Here is a 16,989-nt window from a genome sequence, read left to right on the forward strand (position 1 = left end):
TTTTCTGTCGGGTCGGATTTTTCGCGCGCTGTCTGCGGATGTGACGTCAAGCGCGTTCATGTTAAACGTTTCAGATCACTCTGCCACCACCGCTAGTCATATATATTGCAAACAAACTTAGTTTCTCAAACAATATATGTATTTGACTGTTCTTACCTCTGTAAACATAATGTAGACTTCTTTGCAGCGGATGACTTGTGAAGTGTGCACGTACGAGCGCGCGCTGCGAGAGCGAGCAGAAAGGAAGAGCAGTTCCGTTTTTTGGCCACAGGTGTCAGTCGCGAGTTTAAATTTCAGAAAGTTACATATAGCCCCTTTAATTTAATAGTAAGAATAAATATAACAGTCTTTGAAGGAATTATTATTTGTTTAACCCTCAATAATCATCGTGTTTCACTGCATTTTGTTTTTAAAACTACAGATCAGGAAATCAACGATGTAAATATATTATAATAATGCATACAATTGGTACGTATATAGAGTGAAAACTGATATTTATATTAATTATACTGTATAAAATCTTGTTGATTTGCATGGCAAGCTATTAGAAGTTTTTATCTTACTTTTTGTTCATATAAATACCAGCTGCACAAAATTGCACATATTTCCTCAGAGCCTCTAAATTAAGATATGGTGTTTTTTCCCTCAAGATGAGCTTCATATAATATATGAGTTATTAAAGTCTGGTGCATCAAATATGACAAAACAGATATGTAATATAAATATGATATAAATATAATGCACATGCACAAACGACAACAAAAAGCAGATTTATCGTTTTTGGCAATGACTGATGTCAAGCAGTAGAATGAATGAATGGATATACAATTTAGTCATTTAATTGTTTATTGTATTAAGCAATGTTTACACATTCATAATTGTCATAATTATGATATGATAATTACACATTCAGAATCATTTCCATCCCATTCTATCCTATTTCCTTTCTCTCCTTGTAAGGAGACTGATTCACAACTTAACGAGGGCCATTCCACGGAATGAATGCCATTTGCTTCCCAAAAAAAAAAAATTTATATATATTTTTAAAGACTGAATTTAGTAATACACAAATTTAACTATTAAAAATCTGTATTTTTCCATCTCATCACTTTATTTAATTTTTTATACAGTTTTTAAATGGAAGATGGATGCATTTTTCTCAGTCGTGTTACCAGAACTCTTATATCTTTTAACAAGCATGTTTAAAAATATGTCAACAAATTCCTTCATTTTTCCCTCAGGCAAGTGTTTATTTTAAAGTAATTGTTGGTTTCATTAGTCAAACAATTGAGTGAAAACCTGGGAACACGACTAAAATGTGTATTTTATCTAAAATATTATAGATTTATTTTGAAAGAAATGTACTTAAAGCACAGATGGGATATAAAGGTACACATAAATGCATATATTTCATGTTAAAATGTAGCGTTAGACACTGGGGACATTACAAATGCTATATTTTCAGTGTTTTAGGTCGTTTTTAAAAATGTTTCAAAAATTATATATTTAAAAATTTGCAGGTAGATTAATGTGCACTTTGCTTAATAATAAAATGTACTGTATAGATCATTTTTATACATATTTGTACATGTCCTGGGGACAGAAATGGCACGAATAAATTATATCAAGTTATAGAATTATTGATGAATGAATATACGTTTCAGTCCTTTAATCGTTCATGGTGTTCAGCAATGTTTACACATTCATACGGTCACTATCCCGTTCATTTTCTCTCATTGTGAATGAGATGGATTCACAACTTAACGAACAACTTCGTGACTAATGAATACTCTGGCATCCTACATATCTGGCATACTGCTTTTTGAACAATATATAGCAAGGAGGTACGCATATTAGGTGTCATCTTGCATTAAAGCCACAGCCATTTTAATAGTTGTGTATCACGCTTATAGCTATTCTATGTTTAGAATGAGACGCGGAACTACAGTAAAACAGAGAGCGCTTGCGCTCGGACTTTTTAAAGTGATGCACCGGTGGATTATGTGACCTGCTCCTGTCACTGTAAAATCGCGATTTTGCTGGTAAAAAAAAAAAACATTTGTTCTTTTAAATAATTAATGGTAGTAGTATTAGATTAGTTGAGAAACAAATACATTTCATAATAAGTTATATAATTATTATATATCGAGTATTTTCTCACGAGTTGAGCACGCTGCCTGATACCGATGTAGTAGATGTGCTGTTTTAACGTTTATAAGCTGTTGACGTTTTAATAAACCAAAAATATCAACATGTATACAGATGTAGTAAAGCTATAACTTTAAGTATACTGTAATTTGTGTAGATAAAATAATATTTTAAATGCATCATTCTGGGAATATCTAATTAAGGTGTTTTTCTTCATTAACAGGATCTAAGGAGAAAAAGCACACTACCATGACGCTTTTTCATTTCGGAAACTGTTTTTCCTTGGCATATTTCCCCTATTTCATTACATACAAATGTAGTGGATTGTAAGTATTTATACAAAATTTTTTTCCATACTATATTATATCTAGCTAACTTAATTTCGATTGAATTGTGTAGAATAGATATTATTGGCTCAATATTGGTGCTGCTGTATGTATTATTGAAGATGTGGTGTTTGTTTTATATACTGAAGCATGTCAGTGTACAGTAAAATCATCTTGAGTCATATGCCAAACTAATGTTTTTAGTATGAGGCATGGTGTGTGCTTTCAAATTTTGTTCTTTTTTTTTTTTTTTTTTGACTATATAATCATTTAACAGTTTTCATCTGTTGGACTGATGTATGCTACAAAGATGAAAAAAACAATTCTAGCTGTGATCACTCTTCTAATCTTCACACTTTGTTTTTTTGCCAGATCTGAATATAATGCATTTTGGAGATGTGTCCAAGCAGGTGCTACCTACCTCTTTGTGCAGCTGTGCAAGGTGAGTGAACCCTTTAGTCCTCACAAAGATGTTTCTAACATTTGTGGGTCTCAAAGAGAATGTTATGAGCTTTTCTGTTAATGTGTGATATCACTTTTAGATGCTGTTTCTTGCAACATTTTTCCCCACCTGGGAGGGAGGAGCTGGCGTGTATGATTTTGTTGGGGTGAGCTGTAAATGTGGCACTATATTTAATTAATTTTTTTAGCTTTTTATTATTCCTTTATATAGATAACTTTGATTTAAAATATTACAAGGCATATTAAAGGAATGTTTCACTCAAATGCTGAAAATGAGTTTCTTCTTTAGAACAGGTTTGGAGAATTTTAGCATCACATCATTTGCTCACCAATTGATCCTCTGCAGTGGATGGGTGCCGTCAGAATGAGAGTCCAAACTGCTGATAAAGACATCACAATAATTCTCAAGTAATCCACACCACTCCAGTCTATCAATTAAGATCTTGTGAAGTAAAAAGCTGTGTGTTTGTCAGAAACAAATCCATGATTAATATTTTTTTTAAACTTAAAACCAAAACGTTTTGGACTGTTCTCACTTCTAAATGTTGTTTGAGCATCTGCATATCTTTCCCCTGATTCAGAAAAAGTGATATTGTAGATAGGGGACTTATATTTTAGGCAGATGAAACAGTTTAAAGGTAAAAACATCTTAATGGATTTGTTTCTTGCAAACATGCAGTTTTTCACTTCACAAAACTAATGGACTGGAGTTGTATGGATTACTTTTGAATTTTTGTGATGGTTTGATCAGCTTTTTGGACTTTCATTCTGATGGCATTCAATCATTACAGAGGATCACAATGTAAGTGATGTAATGCTGAATTTCTTCAAAGTTTTTGTGCTGACAACTTGTTCGAACAATATTACTTCAGCTGTGCTGACAGTGCAAATAATCATGTTAACTTCTTTCATTCATGTCCTTTTAACCCCAGGAGTTCATGAAGGCCACAGTGGACATGGCTGATCTTCTAGGTCTTCATCTGGTTATGTCTAGGAATGCTGGGAAGGGCGAATATAAGATCATGGTGGCAGCTATGGGCTGGGCTACAGCCGAGCTCATCATGTCAAGGTATTCTGATCATCCTGAGATATACAGAATCGACCACAATCATGGCAGATTTTCACTGGCAGTAACCAGTAGAAATTAACATATATAGTTTGGTTATGCACTTTGTTCAAGTTTTTGGAGAAATGATCAGTACAGGGAGAAAAAAAAAATACTTTTGTCTGTTAATTTCAAACAGATGTATTCCGTTGTGGGTGGGAGCTCGTGGCATTGAGTTTGACTGGAAATACATTCAAATGAGCTTTGATTCCAACATCAGTCTGGTAAGATATGTGCCTCCTTTTATTAATTTTTCGTGTTTGCATGAATCAAAGAAGTCAGTATCACAAATAGGGTTGAATACAAAAGTTTACATACACCTTGCAGAATCTGCGAAATGTTAATTATTTGACCGAAATAAGTGGGATCATACAAAATGCATGTTATTTATTACTGACCTGAATAAGATATTTCATGTAAAAGTTACATATAGTCTATAAGAGAAATAATATTTGAATTCATAAAAAGTTGAATTACTCTGTTCAAACGTTTACGTACACTTGATTCTTAATATTGTGCTGTTAACTGAATGATCCACAGCTGTTTTTTTTTGTTTAGTGATAGTTGTTCATGAGTCCGTTGTTTGTCCTGAACAGTTAAACTGCCTGCTGTTCTTCAGAAAAATCCTTCAGGGCCCACAAGGGGTCTTTGAGGGGTGAAAACTTTTTGAATTTGTAGATCAGGGTCAATGTAACTTATTTTGTCTACATGTAAGTGTCTTCTGTGGCTTCTAAATTGCAGTACTAAATGAAAAAATGTGATATTTATGCAAAATAAGAAAAACGTACACATCTTCATTTTGTTAAAAAAAAATCCCCCCCCCCCCCCGTCTCTTAATGCATTGTGTTTCCTTTTGAAGCATCAGTGAGTATTTGAACCTTCTGTAATAAGTGCATATGAGTCCCTCCGTTGTCCTCAGTGTGAAAAGATGAATCTCAAAATCATACAGTCATTGTTAAAAAGGGTTCAAATACACAAATATGCTGAAAAACTGAAGAATTTGTGGTACATGAAGGATTTTTCTGAAGAACAGCAGGCAGTTTAACTGTTCAGGACAAACAAGGAACTCATGAACAACTATCACTAAACAAAAAAAAAAACAGCTGTGGATCATTCAGGTAACAACACTTTTGAACTGGGTCATTTTTATAAATTCAACTATTATTCTTTTATTAATCTCTTGTGGACTCTATGTAAACATCTTTTATGTGAAATATATTCTTGAGTTCAGTACTAAAAAAAAAAATTAACATGCATTCTGTATAATCCTTCTTATCTTGTCGAAATTTGTAGCATTTTGCAGGTTCTACGAGGTGTATGTAAACCTTTGACTTCAAATGTAAATGTGACCCTGGACCACAAAACCAGTCTTAAGTCGCTGGGGTATATTTGTAGCAATAGCCAAAAATACATTGTATGGGTCAAAATTATTGATTTTTCTTTTATGTCAAAAATCATTAGGAAATTAAGTAAAGATCATGTTACATTAAGATTTTTTGTAAAATTCCTACTGTAAACCTATCAAAATGTAATTTTTGATTAGTAACATGCATTGTTAAGAACCTAATTTAGACAACTTTAAAGGTGATTTTCATAGTATTTAGATTTTTTTGCACCCTCAGATTCCAGATTTTCAAATAGATGTATCTCGGCCAAATATTGTCCTATCCTAACAAACTATACATCAATAGAAAGCTTATTTATTGAGCTTTCATATGATGCATATATCTCAGTTTTGTAAAATTTGACTTTATGACTGGTTTTGTGGTCCAGGGTCACAAATGTATTTAGCTATTTATTTATTTTACTGTTAACTTTATCCTGTCCCTGAATTTAATATTAGTTTCTCATCCATATCAGGTACATTATATTGCCATGGCAGCAGTTGTGTGGATGTTCACTCGATACGACCTTCCTAAAAGCTTCCGACTCCCTGTTACCATCCTGCTAGGATTGTGTGTTTACAAGGGATTTCTCATGGAGTGAGTATCACAGTCATACTTGTTTATATTCATTCTGCCTTAAGAAAAACTTGTTTTTAACACGGTATTTCAACAGAGCTGGTTTGAGTCAGCATTATCAATACTCTTAGTTTGTCTATAATATTTTTAATCAAAAATCCAAACAAGTTTTAAGATGTATTCAAAATTGTGGCATGTTTCTAGTAAACAGTGTTTGTGATTTTATGAAAATTAAATTTGAATAAGAATGCACAATATATTTAAAAAAAAAAAAAAAAGTTGTCATCAGTCTGGATAATATTGGTGCTTAACTTTTAATTAATTTATTACAATTAATTAAAAAAAAAGGATATTTAATAGTAGAGCTGGTGCACTTTTTCATCTGTTTTCTAGATGGCACTGTTGCCTTAACTTTATTGCCATTGCTGCTTTAGTTTCTGGCTGTGTTTGGAATTAAATACTAGCTTATTACTTACTGAATATTGTACACTGTACACTGTACTGCTTACTACTTTTTTTTAAAAACAGCATATGAAATACATTACAAAGTATAATACTGTAATATGCCCGCTGTCAAAATATGTTGATATTTTTTTCAGCATCTTATGCACTTTGTTTTGCACCTAACTATTTATTTTTCATGTTTGTGTCTCTCCTCCAGACTGTTTGTTCATGTTTTCCTCCTGGGCAGCTGGACGGCTCTCCTAGTGAAGGCCGTGCTCACTGGTGCTATCTCCCTCTGTTCACTCTTCCTATTCGTCACACTCGTTCACAGCAACTAAATGCTAACACTGTACAGTGTCTCCACTCAAGGGGCATTTCAATTATTTGAACAGCAAATCCACATTCCTACTTTGACAACTGTTGACTTTTGTATCTGCCACGAAGAGACTGTGAGAGTATAACTGTTATTAGTAAACGTGTTTATACTTTAATCAATAACTAAATAAACATTCGACTTGAATACTTGGTATAGTTTTGGACAAGAAACCAGTTATGGTATAAACCTACTCCAAGAAAGACCTTCATAACAACAAGCTAACTTATTAATAAAAGCCACATGGGACAAAAAGCACTTGCAGTTTTTGTATGGTAGTATTTAGTGATCATAAAATATCACCATGTGTGAGTAAACCAAACCCAGCATGCATTTAATACTTGAGCACTTGATTTTTTTTCTGAAATATTGATGATCTTCATTACTCATAATTCGAGGCATTTCAGCAAAATTCTTTGTTTTGTGGAAAACTCAGCGATCAAAATTAGAGAACAGTAACCACTATAGCACAAAAGATGATTACAACTGAAATTTTGGAGGTTTACAGCTGTTTGTTATGAACTTGGGCTAAATAAATATAACTTGGTCTCATCACTAAAGTGAACTTTAGACCAATTCTCCTCTCTCCACACAATATGCCCCTCAGCAAATGTGAGCTTAGCCTTTTGGGTCTTTCTGCTGATGAGGGGTTTTGTCATTGCAGAGTGCGCTTTCAGTCTGACTTCTTTTAAACATGTCAAGACAGATCCTTAGCCTGTTCAGCAATTCCAGCTGCAGTGTTGAACCGATTCCCCATTGAGAGTTTCTGAATGATCCTGTCTTCTTGTGCGTTTGTCTTACCTGGATGATCGGCCTTTTGGGGGGACTTGAATAAACCTGCATTATTCAAGAAATTACAGTTTTGGCTGAAAGGGTCATCCCTTTGGCTTTCATCTGGGCAACCTCTTGTCGCTTGGTTTCCGTCACTTTAGAGCAGCTTCAGTCTGAGTGAAAACTGCTGCCAGTTAAATAGTTTTTTGTCATGTTAGCAGCATGTGCCAGATTAACACCAATAATTTGGCAGTTTGTTGTCTAATTTGGATCTCTATTTATATACAGTATGTCACAAAAGTGAGTACACCCCTCACATTTCAGCAACCATTTTAGTATCTTCTCAGCGGACAATACTATAGAAATGAAACTTGGATATATTTTATAGCCAATACTGCTTGTACAGCAGTCCAGATTTATTGTCCCCTGAAAATTACAACATACAGTCATTATTGTCGAAACACCTGGCAACAAAACTGAGTACACTTAAGTGAACTTGTCCAAAGTATCAATATATTGTGTTAGCACCATTGTTATCTGGCACTGCCTTAATCATTCTGTGCTTAAAATTGACCAGAGCTGCACAAATTGTTGTTGCTGGGATCCTCTTCCACTCTTCAAGGAACTGCTAGATATTAGACACATGGTGCTTCTCCACCTTATGCTTGAGGATGCCCCACAGGTGCTTAATAGGGTTCAGATCTGGAAACATGCTTGGCCACACCTTCACCTTCAGCTTCCTGAGCAAGGTTGTTGTCATTTTTGTTTGGGATCATTATCATGTTGAAAAACTGCTGTTTGGCCTAGTTTCTGGAGGGAACGCATCATGTTCTGCTTTAGAATGTACAGTACATAATGGAGTCCATGTTTCCCTCAATGAACTGCAGCTCCTAAGTACCAGCAGCACTCATGCAGCCCCAGACCATGATGCTACCACCAGCATGCTTGACTGTTGGCAAGACACAAATTTCTTGGTACTCCTCACCAGGGCATCGCCACACATACTGAACACCATCTGAGCCAAACAACTTTATCTTATAGTCGCACAAGACCACAGGACATAGTTCCAGTAATTCATGTTTTGGACAGGTTGTCTTCAGCAAACTGTTTGTGGGCTTCTTGTGAGCCAGCTTCAGATGAGGCTTCCTTCTGGGATGACGCCTATGCAAACCGACTTGTTGCGGTGTGCAGCGTATGGTCTGAGCACTGACAAGCTGACCTTTTACTTCTGTAACCTTGAAAGCACTCATGTATCTGTTCTGCACCTGATGCACAGAACGAGTGCTCATCTTGCGACCCTTCCGAGGCCTGTTCCAAATGGAACCCATCTGGAAGACCCTGAGCACTGTAATGTGACTCAGTTTCAGAGTGTTACTGATCTTCTAATAGTCTTGGTCATCTTTGTGGAGAGCAACATTTCTAATTCTCAAATCCTCAGAGAGTTCTTTGCCATGTGATGCCATGTTGAGCATCCAGTGGTCAGTATGAAAGAATTGTACTTAAAGCACTTTAACTGCTCTAATACAAGATAAACAACTCTGTATGGTCCTGTCAAGCAGACAAAACATAAACATGATAAATAGGACATGTGGCTTTGCATGGTTAAACAACATACTGCTGTTATCACTTAGGGTGTACTCACTTTTGTTGCCAGCTATTTTGACAATAATGGCTGTATGTTGAGTTATTTTTAGAGGACAGTAAAGCTACACTGCTACACAAGCTGCATACTGACTACTCTAAAATTATATCCAAGTTTAATTTCTATAGTGTTGTCCCTTGAGAAGATATACTAAAATGGTTGGTGATAAGGGGGGTTTACTCACTTTTGTGAGTGAGATACTGTGTGTGTGTGTGTGTATGGACTGGGGTTAAAATTCGGCCCTGGAAAAATCCAGCCCATCCAGCCCACGAATTCCCCATGAATGAATGAATTGCTGGGTTATAGGGCCTTCAATTGGAGTAAATAAATGAATAAATAAAACAGGACAGAAACAAATAACCATAGATATTACTGAATTCATGGCAAATGCAACAAAATTAACAATGCATTTTTAATGCATTAATGCATAATTAATGCAATAATGCGTTCCAAACCTGTATGAATTACTTGCTTCTGTGGAACACAAAATATATTTTGTATAACATTACCAAACCATTTTGATTACCCATATGGACAAACATTTCTGGAATTTCTGAAATGATCTTCTTTTGTGTTCCACAGAGGCAAAAAAAAAAAAAAAACATTCACATTTGGAATAACACAATGTTGAGTACATGATGACAATTAAAATGTTTGGTTGAACTATCTCTTTAAGAAATGTAATTTTGTAAATAACCACCTAAATTATATAAGACACAAATTGTTTTCTTAAATCAGGCTCTTACTGAATTAACATAATTAAACAATAAGTAAACTATGAAATCTGTAATAAAAAACGGTAAACATGTATAGCTAGAAGCTACAAAAACATTTTATAAAAGTGGCCCACTACTCTACCGGCCCACAGGGAATGTCCCGGTACACACACACACACACACACACACACACACACACACACACACACACACACACACACACACACACACACACACACACACACACACACACACACAAGTGTTACCTATTAATCTTTGAACAGCACTATGATTATCCTCAGGACAAGGAATGCAAAGCTCAGCTGGAAGCAAGCTTAAGGTGTTAAGGGACAAGAATGGTTAGCTACTGATTTTGGTCAACTGTAAATACACTTTTCCAAAAAAAAAAAAAAAAAAAAAGGAAGGGAAAGAAAAGAAACTGCTTGTGATGTTTATAAAACCGTTAAAACTGTTTTATTGACCAGTATAAAGTGTGTCAGAAATGTGTCCTTTGCTGTTGGTAATATTTGTCTTGAACAAAAAAAAAAATCTTTTTTAACCATATTGCCCTTTCAGTTCTAGTTAAAGAAATATATCCAGTATATATATGACTAAAAGGCATTGTAATATAAACTTTTTTGCCTGCTAGCTGATTAAACTAATAAGTTCTAAAAATATTGTCATGTATAGCTACCTTCAATGATCAACAAGTTGATAAGATCTTAACATGTGCATTCTCTTCATTTTGCCCTCATAGAAAGTTTACTGTGATAACTTGAACTTGTTTTTTCCTTCTTATCATCCATCTCCAGCTATAGTTCACCTGGTTGCAACGATAACGGTCATGTAGTTACAAACCAGCTTTGCAGTTTAAAAATAAAAGGAGCATGTTTTCCCTCTCCATGGGCACAGCTTAGCTAAATTTGTGAAAAGAATTGAATAAAGAGCCAAGCCCTCTGGAGTTTCACTGTTGGATTGTGGGTCACTCTCACATGTATTCTGTTACCTGCAGAGACTGACTTTATCGAACAATCAAGCTGTAATCAAACTCTAGTGTCACATGTTCATCTCTAAGGGCTTTTTTCCCCCAGCTTTTTCTAAACCTTATGATCTTTCTTTTAAAATCACTTACTTTGAAACTTTATTTCAAATTCAGGTTTTGTTCTTTACATTTGTTCTTTGAAGATTGTTACATGATTTTGTTTTCTTTCAAATGTTTTCAAATCTTTTACAGACTGTTTAATTCTTTCTTTTGAATTTAAACCCTTTTAAGTATTTTTTCTTAAAATGAAATTCTAAAAAACACATCTTTTTTTGGACAGCTTACCACATAAATATCCAAGTTTATGGATAGTAGTATTACCAATTACTTTCTTTGTTGTTGTTTTTTCAGAAAAAAAAAATCATTATAAAAGAATTATCCCTTTAAGTTTTTTGCACATAAATCCCCCTTTGTGAAGCGCACTTGGGACCTAACCTTTCCACCAGCAGCAGATATATGGTTTCCTGTATATACAGGCTTTAGGGATGGTACAGATAAGGGGCTTAGCCCTGCCCCTGTATGTATAGACATCACAATGCATATTGAGAAAAATAGACAACTAAACAAAAAAGACATGTTATTTACTAGAGGTTTTGGCAAAATGTGAATTGCTGCAGTCTTAAAATATACATTCAATATTCAACAAATAGTTTAAAAAAATAAAGATTGAATGAATGATTCAATGACTTGATCAAGAGACTTGTTTTATTCCTGAATAAATCAATGTTTTTTTTTAAACAAATCTCTTTTTGTGACATTTTTTGCCACCTGCTGCCTTAAAGTTGTAGTTGATACAATCTTTATTTGAAGTCTTGTTCAAAAAGGAAATTTATTTTATTTTGATCACTACAAAAGTGTTTATACCCCAGCTATAAACTTTTATACCAACACTTCTGTGATTATTCGAGTGTTTTTAGCACAGAAATAACAATGTTTTGGCTAACGCATTTCAAGTAACACAAGTTACATAATCGATTACTTTTTTCAAGTAACTAGTCAAAAATGCATTAGTTTTTAATTTACAAGAAATATCTGAGCAACATTTCCATGCTTTAGGAGCCTTTAATTGTGAGAGTTTTTACATTTGACAAAAGTATATTTTTTACAAAAAAAATAAACATGCAAGTCCTGCTTACTCCTGCAGGTTGAAAAGTAAGGCAAAAGTGACGCATTACTTTCCATAAAAGTAACCAAGTAGCGTAACTTGTTACTTTTTAGGGAGTAACGCAATATTGTAATGCATTACTTTTAAAAGTAACCTTCCACAACACTGGAAATAACACTTTGTAAAGATGTTTCGGTAACGCTTTACAATACGTGTGCACAAATATGCATTAATTCATGCTTAATTAATGCACAGATAATCACAAGTTAATGTATAATTAATGAAGAACTAAACAATTTATTAATGATTACTACATCGGCAACTAATGAACATTCTGTATGATTCATAGACTAAGTAATCAATAAATTGTTATTAGTTAATTCTGCCATAATGTATTCATTCCCTAATAACTTATTTTATTAACTAATAGTGTAAATTCATGTGTTAGTTACCACAGTGGTCAAAGCTATGTATTTCAACTTCCAGTTTTCTGCTTTAATTACTCATTAGCTAATGATTTGCAAAGATATCATTATGTTATGGCTTTACTTATTGAGGCACAAAACTATTAAATAATTAAGTATGTGATTGTGGTTATGATATAGAGTTAGTCAGTCATGTGCCTTAATGTGTTGAAGCCATGCATTTAAACTTCCAGTTGTCTGCTTTAATTACTCATTAGCTAATGATTTGCAAAGATATCATTATGTTATGACTTTACTTATTGAGGCACAGAACTATTAACTAATTGTTAAGTAATATAGTTATAGCTCATGATTAATTAAAGCAGACAACTGCAAGTTGAAATACATGGCTTGAACCCATTTTGGTGATTAAAACATTAATTTACACTATTAGTTAATAAAAGGGGTTATTAGGGAATAAATTCATTATGACACATTTTACTAATAACAATTTATTGATACTTAATCTATGAATCATATAGAATGTTCATTAGTTGCTGATGTAGTCATTAATAAATTTAGTTCTTCATTAATTATACATTAACTTTTGATTATCTGTGCATTAATTAAGCATAAATTAAAGCACATGTGTGCACACGACACGTATTGTAAAGCGTTTACATACGTTTCATATACAATAACTGCTCTCTCTGGGTCAGCCGCAGACCAAACGAATATTTGAATGTTACAGTGTGGTTAAGGGGTTTATACATAGCTGAATAATTGTCTTTTAGAAACAAGATTATGTTAAAGCGAGATCGCGATCTTGCTATTTAAATATCAGTAGCGCGGATTGCATTTACCACGGGAAGCAGGATTTCTAGTTCTTGGAGAGCAAATCAAAATTCATAAAACGTATTTTGTTTTTGAAGTCAATGGTCCATCGTAAATAAAGTTCTGGGGATTTTGGCAAAACATCAGTGGCTAGACACCCCCTTAGACCCTCACAGCGTCACTGTTCCCTGTTAGGTTGATGAATGCTCTCACCGTCAAACGTCATTCTCTCTCTCTCTCTCTCTCTCTCTCTCTCTCTCTCTCTCTCTCTCCTCCCTGCCAAACATAAGTGAATTCACACAGAACACGGTGTACAAAACTTCTTTGTTTTTCCAAGTCCGGTCATATAATGGCGAATAACGGTTTGTATCTGGATTACCATGGTCTCCTGCTGCCTAAAATAGTTCATTCAGAGGAAAGTCTCAAATACCTCGAGAATTTCCAAGTCAAAGATGACGATATCTTTGCTGTTACCTATCCAAAATCCGGTAAGATCTTTTTGTTTTCAACGCAGAAAGTTTATTTTTCCTCCACGTTTTTCTCATATTGTTTTAATCTAAGCAAAATTTGTTATACTGTATGTATTAACATTTCAATATTAAACTAATGCATTCTGCATAACAATGTGTTCATTTTTCTATGCATTGTAAATCAAATCAATTCTGTGGGTTTTTTACATGCATGAAGATGATCAGCGCATCCTCACTGATCTCTGCCTGTGTTTTTCAGGTACCACATGGATGCAGGAAATTCTTCCTCCGCTCCTGAATGGAGGAGACCTGTCGTCTGTGGAAACCATCCCTAACTGGGACAGGGCTCCCTGGCTGGAGGAAACACGAGCTCCAGTGGTCCTTGATAAACTCCCTTCACCGCGAACCATCGTCTCCCACATGCATTATCATGTAATGCCTTCCTCCTTTTTCAAGTCAAAGGCCAAGGTACAGAAAACAGTATAACTGCCATATAAATACATAGTCTTTTAAAGACTTAGAAAATATGACTGTGTGTGTGTGTGTCTATGACATTGCCTGTAGTAACGTCACTGTATAACTCTCAATACAGTATTTCATTATTGGTAATTATTGTAATATCCTTACATTTTCATACAGTGTTCTCCCATACCTAAATGCATGTCCGGACTAGTCTCTCTTTAGTAAAACAAAACTAAGTGTCTTATCATTGCATCTTTTTTTTTTTTTTTTTTTTTTTTTTTTTGCCTACAGGTAATCTACGTCACTAGGAATCCTAAAGATGTTATAGTCTCATCTTTCCACTTTCATCAAATGGCCAGTTTCCTTGAAGACCCTGGAACATTTGAAGAATTCACTGACAAATTCCTGTCAGGAAAAGGTGAGACATTTGAATTCATTTTTAAGTATTCATGTGAACATTGAACATTGGTGTATTTTTTTTTATATTGATGCCGTATTAAGACCCACTTTACATCATGCCCAAAAACACCCTTTTAACTATTTTAAAATTTCATACATTTTATTGTATATAACAATAAGCATGCATCAAACATGATAAGTGTAAACAGAGACAATTCAATTTGCAATTGCTTGCACAGTTTTTTTCGGAAAGTGGACGGACCATGTGAAAAGCTGGCGAAACCCTGAGCTCGGTGACAGAATTATGTACATCACCTATGAAGAAATGCTTCAGGTAAAGTGAAACCATGCTGCACATTCAGATATCAGAAAGAAACATGTGGCGCCAAATATCCAATGCAATAAAATGAAGTTTCTTGCAATTGTAGGACCTCCATGACGCCCTGAGCCGGATTTTAAAATTTCTCGGTCGGGAGCTCAGCGCAGAGGCTCTGGATCGTGTGGTTGATCATTGCACTTTTAAAAATATGAAAACAAACAAAATGTCAAACTACTCTCTGGTGCCAGAGGAGATTATGGACAACAAGAAGTCAGCCTTCCTCAGAAAAGGTACCCAGGTTTTAAAACACTAGCTATTTAAGAGCATTGAAAACTTATAGTTGTTCTTGATTGAAATCTCTCTGCATATTTAAAGGTATCGCTGGAGACTGGAAGAATCACTTCAGCCCTGAGCTTGATGCCAAGTTCACAGCGGCAATTCAAGAGGAACTGAAAGGAAGTAACATGAGATTGCCATGTGATGATGAATGACTGAATCTCGGTGCACATCAAAATAAATGTATGGAACGTGATTGTTTAATTCACTTTGTGTTGAGTCAAGTTTATTGCAGAGTTATTGCAGCAACGCCCTCTGCTGCCCTATAGCTGTGTTGGAGTTGCTCAAGATGATAAGACGTTAAAGTGCAAGACAGTTAGACCAGTTTCGGGTTTTTGCAACATAACAGTGAGGATGCAACATCCAACATCTGTTTAACTTATATTGCATTGTAGGTTACGGTATTAGTGTTGTGTAGTAGGTCATCCGGGTGTTTCACACATACAGAAATATGTGCACACTACCTACAATATACATACTATATGTATGTATGTCTCCAGACTTGTTTGTTCATGTTTTTCTCCAGGGCAGCTGGACGGCTCTCCTAGTAAAAGCTGTGCTCACTGGTGCTATCTCCCTCTGTTCACGCTTCCTGTTCATCACATTCATTCACAGCAACTAAATACTTATATTGTACAGTGTCTCCACTCAAGGGGCATTTCAGTATTTGAGCAAATCCACATTCCTACTTTGAATACTGTTGAATTTTTGTATCTGCACAAGATGACTGAGAGTATTGAAATTGTTATTAGTGAACGTGTTTATACTTTATCAAATAACTAAATAAACAGGTCAATCAAGTAGATGAATTTCTTCCTAAGAACATATTTTGAGAAATTCATTACATCACTTGCTCACCAATAGGTCCTCTAGAGTGAATGGGTGCCATCAGAATGAAACTCTAATCAGCTGATGAATTCAACACAATAACCTTGTGAAGCAAAAAGTTGCGTGTTTTTAGTAAACAAATTCATTGTTAAGATTATTTTAATTTTAAACTCTTCTGAAATAAGAATCCTCTATATTGTTTTCCTCCAAAAAAGAAAGAAAGAAATGAAACTCCTGATGTTCATAAAACATTTAAAACGGTCTTATTGACCAGTATAAAATGTGTCAGGAATGTATTATATGTTGTTGGTAATATTTATAGAACCTTGAATATCCATGGAACCTTTCAAATGCAGAAAAGGTTTCTTTATAGTCGAAAAGCGTTCTTTAGATTTTTTAAAATGTTCTTCAAAATGGTTCTTTTAAGAACTGTTCACTAAAAGGTTCTTTGCAAAACCAAAAATGGTTCTTCTATTGGAATCACTGCAATAACTCCCTTTTGAAACCTTTATTTTTAAGAGTGTGTAGTTAAAATTAAGACATATCCAGTAGATTTGGATTTTTTTAGGTTTAAAAATGGCTAAGAAGTGATTGCCTGCCAGTTGATTAAACTAAGCAAAAATACTGTAATGGATATACTGTACCTGCAATTATCAACAAGTTGATAAGTTCTAAACGCGTGCATTCTCTTCATTTTGCCCTCCTAGAAAGATTACTGTGAGAACTTGAACTTGTTTTTCCTTCTTATCTCGAGTTAGCTTACCTGTAGTGATAACAGTTAGTTACAAACCCACTTTGCAGATTTTAACAACGTAAGCACAACTTTTTCCTAACTTTGTGTT

The 16,989-nt window shown here is 34.5% G+C and overlaps 2 protein-coding genes across 2 annotated transcripts; both read left to right on the forward strand.

Annotated features, from left to right (window-relative positions):
• Window positions 1-1,970: 1,970 nt before the first annotated feature.
• tmem147 (transmembrane protein 147) lies at window positions 1,971-7,379 on the forward strand. Its single transcript, XM_073847645.1, has 8 exons — window positions 1,971-2,042; window positions 2,372-2,474; window positions 2,847-2,916; window positions 3,017-3,082; window positions 3,869-4,005; window positions 4,181-4,265; window positions 5,902-6,023; window positions 6,664-7,379. The coding sequence occupies exons 2-8, from the start codon at window positions 2,398-2,400 to the stop codon at window positions 6,782-6,784; spliced, it is 678 nt and encodes a 225-aa protein (XP_073703746.1). The 5' UTR covers window positions 1,971-2,042; window positions 2,372-2,397; the 3' UTR covers window positions 6,785-7,379.
• A 6,243-nt stretch (window positions 7,380-13,622) lies between these two features.
• On the forward strand, window positions 13,623-16,043 carry LOC141343041 (sulfotransferase 2B1-like). Its single transcript, XM_073847634.1, has 6 exons — window positions 13,623-13,821; window positions 14,063-14,271; window positions 14,557-14,683; window positions 14,904-14,998; window positions 15,093-15,273; window positions 15,359-16,043. Exons 1-6 carry the CDS (start codon window positions 13,683-13,685, stop codon window positions 15,472-15,474), a joined length of 867 nt encoding a protein of 288 aa, XP_073703735.1. The 5' UTR covers window positions 13,623-13,682; the 3' UTR covers window positions 15,475-16,043.
• The last annotated feature ends 946 nt before the right edge of the window (window positions 16,044-16,989 follow it).

This window comes from Garra rufa, chromosome 9 (assembly GCF_049309525.1).
Source record: "Garra rufa chromosome 9, GarRuf1.0, whole genome shotgun sequence".
NCBI classification, from domain to species: domain Eukaryota; kingdom Metazoa; phylum Chordata; class Actinopteri; order Cypriniformes; family Cyprinidae; genus Garra; species Garra rufa.